The 5,570-nt window shown below is 48.6% G+C and overlaps 1 protein-coding gene across 1 annotated transcript in view; it reads right to left on the bottom strand.

The window, feature by feature from the left end:
• TMCC1 (transmembrane and coiled-coil domain family 1) overlaps positions 1-4,866 on the bottom strand; it is a gene marked incomplete at its 5' end in the record, with an annotated part of 11,248 nt that extends 6,382 nt beyond the window's left edge. Inside the window, one exon of the mRNA XM_009705579.1 lies at positions 3,932-4,866. Coding sequence (XP_009703881.1) covers positions 3,932-4,866 — 935 coding nt within the window. The remainder of the gene's footprint in view (positions 1-3,931) is intronic.
• Between the last annotated feature and the right edge of the window lie 704 nt (positions 4,867-5,570).

Genomic DNA, 5,570 nt, shown 5'->3' with positions numbered 1-5,570 from the left:
GTGCTAAAAAACACAATTATGATCATCTCATGTTTTTAGGCACTTTAAGGCATTTTAAAGTAAGAGCTGCAAAATACACAGCTAATACAGAGTATGTAAGGGAGTGAGCTGATGAAAAAAGCATTTTAACTGCACTCAGTAAGTGCTCTGGCAAGTAAAGCAACTGATGAAACTGATGCTAAAAGATCTTCACAGTGCACTGTGAACGGAGTTTAATACCTCTTCTCCTCTTCAAGCATCGCTCAAGATGGACTTTTTTTGTATAGCTATGTCATTCAAAATTTCATCTGATCTTTATTTGTCATCCAAATACATTTTCTATGCTACTGAACACACTGCTTTCAATAGTGGAGTAATAGCTAAAAGCAGTACCTATTTGCAATATACGCCAAGTCTTCTACCTAGATTATACACGAGGGACAGAGCCGCTCCTGAGGGAGCACGAGCTGCTTCCAGCTCCAAACCTTCCTCCACAGAAGACGACAGCTTTCCAGGGACATTCCAGTGCTTTCATGGCTGGGTGAACCCCTGTCTGACCCAACACGCTGCCTTCGCTGCCCAGCCACACTCCAGAAAGGCCTCCACAACCTTTCTAGACTGCACAGGTTTAGCACATTTGATCCATTTTAAAATAAATCACGAGACTGAGGTCCAACAATTAGACTATGGCAAAAATCAGATAAATTAAAGCACCAGCATCTAGCAATTTGGCTGACGAATTTCTCTGGACAGAAGCGTGAGAGATCTAAATGCCTCTCCAAGGATGCCAGGCTTGGGAAGAAACCCAAACCCTCAGACTGGCCGCACTCCAAATATGTGAGCTCATGATTTCACCGTGTACAAACAGGTTCCTAAAGGGACACGCAAGATGAAAATACTCAGCAGTTTCAGTCTCGATAGCACAGGAAGTCCCTGCTCATATCAGTAAACAACCGCCACCTTCCAACCGTTGAGATAAGCAACAGGCTATTTCAGTGCCCGCTCCCGGTGCAGAAGAAACACAACGATGGCCAAGGTGCCGCCAGAATCTTCCTTCCTCGATGACTCAGCCCCAGCAGAGCGGCGCGGTGCTCCGGGGCCGGCACGTGCTGCCGGCAGGCAGGCAGGGCTCCACAGCCCACCCCGGCCATGCCCAGGTGCCGCCCAGGCCAGCCCGGGCACTCTGCAGCACCGGGGCGGGAGAACTGGAGCGACTGCACCAGCAAGTCCCTGCCCCGGAGCCGGTTGGCAAACCGGCAGCTACAGCTACACGGATTGATAGGCAAGATATGGAAGCAGGGAGAGGGAGGGACGAGATTGAGGAGGTCATGGAAAACCTGCAAGGCAAGCCATGGCCAATAAACAGAAACTGCACAAACACGTAAGGAAAAAAGATCAGAACCTGCAAAAAAGTAGAACGTCTAAGAAAGGGGAAATGGACAAAGACCGGGTGCGAAAATGTCATGGCACGTGCTTTGTTCCAGCTTCCAGGTACAATGCAAACACCCAGTGTTGCCAGACGAGCAAAGACTTTCCCAAAATACTTCTTTTTTTAAGCTCTAACTGAACTCAGTGCTTGTTTTTGAAAGCTTCCTACAAATAGAGCAGAGATATGAGGTATTTATAGCTTTTAAAGCCAGTTATGATTAATTTGAATCCCGAGCTTCAAACCACAACCTCCCTTCCCTTCTTCATTTTTCCTGAAGGGAGATGAGAAACGAGAGGGGTTCCTAGTCAGAGGAACATGTGCCAGACCTCTCTACCAAGGCAGCAGCATCCTCTCTGCCCTCAGACACATCACGTAACCTTCCAGTTCTCTGGGCGACGTTGGCTTTTATCTTCGTAACGTTTTAAAATACAGAGGCTATCAAACAAGAATCTAGAGTTGTACAGTAAGGTATTAGTCTCACTGTGCTTAACCCATGAGCTCCTTGCAGATCGTGCAGTTACCTGCTCACCTCTGAAAGCCTGTAAAGACAAGGGCACTTAGTGTGGTTTAACTGGTCCCCTTTAAAGGGCGCACCTTTAATTAATTTGCATCAACATTCCACATGGCAGGTATAAATTACTATCTTTTTAAGCATTTATAAGCCAAATACAGATTCTCCCAGAAGCTTTTCACTCCAGGCTGCCTTGGCTAGCAGGTAGGCTCTAGGCTGACCTCAGGGGAGCCACTCAGCAAAGGCTAACGGCACATGACAGGCATGACTTCATATTGCACTAGTATGAGGGCCTACGTGAACCTTGCTACGTGGTTTCAGGGAGGAACTTGCCAGTTTGGCTGACAACATACACCGGTCCTCAGGGTCTTCTATTGTATTTCAGGCCACTCCTTTAGCTGTACTGTGCCTGCATATAGCGTTCCACCATGAATGGCTGCTGCTGAATGTGTGAAACAACCTACACAGCCACAGACAACGGGACCCCTCTCTGCTGGGGAGTGGAGGATCAAACTGCACATCACTTTGTTAAGTGACTTCATGTCAACGAGGCACCAGGAACCAAAGCTGCTGTGCTGGGCACTGGTTTCAGTCAAATCGCTGATTGTTGCAAAGTGGGATTAGGAAGTGGTGTTGGTCTGGCTTTGTCTATCCAAGCTTTGCAAAGCACACAGAAAGCTTCCTGTCTCTACAAGATCCTAGCAGGCTAAGCCTTTTCAAATGTTTTCCCAATGATCTGGCACCAGCATGTCTAAAGAGCTGTAGGGCAACTCCATGTCGTACTGCACAAACCAACGCAGCAAGTGGCACATGGTACCTCAGAAAGCCTGTCCCCAACAGCCAGCGGCTCTGCTGAGCCTCACAGGTTGCGCTTCACAGCCTGGCCAAAGTGATAAAGGCCATAAGCAACCTCGTTACACAAGCCTGCAGTCCTCCATCAGAATGAGGACTTGGGCCCCTTGCATTTGTTATTTAAAGCTTAAAAAGCACAGTTTAAGAATCCTGTTGATGTAGACTGCAGTGTCCTGAACGGCTGCAGAAGGGCAGCTGGTAACTCTTCCCTCTGGAGCCTGGGGACGAGCCCTTGCTCCCAGCATGCGATGGGGAGGATGCAAGACATTCTGCTGGACAGCACGGGGCAGCCTGCCAAGAGCCCTCTCCCACCCAGCAAGGAAGGGGAAGGGAAAGCGTTCCCTCAGCACCCCTCCATGGGTTGGGGAGGTAGGGGTAGCCTCAGAGTGGTGGGAAGATACCATACTGTCAGGCTGCCTCCCTGAAGCCACTGTCACCGCACCCCGTGACCTGATCAGGGACTGGCAGTCCTGCAGCAACTCCTCCACCTTTCCATTCCTTCCAGAGAGGGGAAGGATGATGGAAACGCAGGCTACCCACTTCAAGAGCCACATGATCTCCATGAAAAGAGCACTGCCTATGCGCTGACATTTAATTTAACTTCATTTCATTGAACCCTGCCACTGTGGGGCTGACTGGAGAAGGAAAGGGGATATCCTAGTTTTAGCACATGGGAAAGATCATGTCTTTCTGGAGAACCCTAAGCAAGCTGAATATTTCTTTCTCTGGTAGATATGGATCTGAGTGTTGGAAGAGGCAGGGTCAGGATACTGTCCACATGTAGTTCCCTGCCTCTTGCCTTGACCTAAACCTTTGCAGGATTTTTCCACAGCAAAGCACTATCTGGATAACAGTAACTGCATCAACGTACTCCTCGTCTTTTGGGACATCTTTCTAAACCTCTTTGGCTTGACTTATCTTGATAACACTATGAAATAACCTTTTCCTCGCTATTTCTTTCTTGTACAGAAAGGAAGATGAGCAGCAAGGTAACAACATTTACAAAAGACAAAGTTGGGAGGGCAAAATCCAGTGAAGACCACAGAACTTCCCATCTGAATCAGGCTGCTGAGAACAGCCTGCTGAGTAGCCCTATCCAGGACTCTGGTGCTCTGCAACTCACAGTACTTAATTCCGAAACGAAGTACAAAAGTACATACCTGTACCGCTCCTCCTGCAGAGTCTGCATTATTAATGAGTAATCCCTCTGATAGCGAACCTTAAGGTCCTCAAATGATTCTTCCAGTCTTGCCTGTGTCTCTCGAATTTCTTGAATCTCATGCAGTATTGCATCAAACCCTGAGCTCTGCATATCCAGAGTGTTTGTTTTGGAGCCAGAAGCTCCCACAGGGCCCCCTGTTGTGCTGTTGGCTCCCACTGAGCCCGACGTAGCACTGGAGCAATCCTCTTCACTGCCATATTTTGGGCTTGACTGAAAGTTCTGAATAACACCTAGAGCCTTGCCTCCTGTCCCATCTTCCTGGCCTTCTTCTAAGGAGTCTTTCAGATTAGCAATGTTGTCTGCACTCCCAAACTTGTTCCTTATGAGAGAGGCAATCTCCCGGGGTTTGGAAACCACAGCTCCTGCTGCTGAATGTGTGGCTTGGGAGAAACTGGAAAGCCCACCTTTTACACTGTCTACCACTCCCTCGCTGAAGCCAGTGACTTTTGCTCCAACATCTTTCAAACCCTGATGCATATCCCTGAAGACATCCTTCGGCTGCCGAGGGATCCCGTTCTGTTCAATCTCTCGCAGCTTTCGATGGTAATGTTCTAGTTTCTTCTGCAGCTGCAAGATGGTCTGGGCTGACTTTTGATTTTTCTTCTCAAACACTTGCTTAATACGGGCACCCTGTTGCTTGTCTGCATTGTTGGCCAGTTTCAGGTACTCTGCCACATTGTCATCACGGGCTGTTTGTTCAATTTTGATCTGCTCGGTCAACTTCAGTATCTTCTGTTGCAGGTGTGTGATAGCCACTTTTGTACGCTGAGGATCTGGGGTACCATCAACAGAGTCTGCATTGATGCTGCCATCGGTGCTCGAGGCCACTGCACTGGAGGTCTGCGCTAAGCTGCTGACTTCCAATCGCTCGATCTAGGCAAGAAGAGAGATAAATCTAAGCACTAATCACCAGCTTCATTAATATAAAACCTTTTCTTCTTTGTGCCAATCAACTTGACAAGCAGATGTAATTCTGCAAAAATACACCTTTTTTCACCTGGCCATGGTACGGCATCAATCAATTCAGCTTCACGTGCTTTACAGACATCTAGGAAAAGCTTAGGAAAAAACCAAAACCCTTCATGCTTAAGCCAACTTAATGGCCTCAAACAACCAAAAACTGAAGCACAAAGCAAAACAAGGCACCCCAGTCCGTCAGGCTGAGTTCTCTGAGGTTTCGGTGTAAGGCCAGCAGCTCTATCAGCCAGCGAGTGAAACGACAGAGAAGGTAACTGCGAAAGAGGGAAAGCCTCACAGACCAAGCACACAGCAAACCCGAGTTATTCCCAGTGCTCCACCTGTTTGCAGGAAAACAAGCAACAACGAAACTTACCGGAAAACAAAAGCCTTGCTAAGGTCAACGCTTAGAAGAGAAGCAAAGAGCCCTTCAGACCTCCGCAACCATGCCCCGCCTGGGCGGCCGGGCCTGCAGCGCCTGCTGCGAGCGATAAACCCTGCCAGCAGGCGCCTCCGAGCGGAAGGGAAACAGACGGGGAGTTTCAGAGGACAAACCGCACTCTTAGCCAAAAAAAGCGTTAAACGCTGTGTCGGCGCAGAGGAACCACGCGAAGCAACCA

This window comes from Cariama cristata, unplaced genomic scaffold, assembly GCF_000690535.1.
Source record: "Cariama cristata isolate BGI_N322 unplaced genomic scaffold, ASM69053v1 scaffold7608, whole genome shotgun sequence".
Classification (NCBI taxonomy): domain Eukaryota; kingdom Metazoa; phylum Chordata; class Aves; order Cariamiformes; family Cariamidae; genus Cariama; species Cariama cristata.
This window is presented reverse-complemented; position numbering and strand designations above follow the sequence as displayed.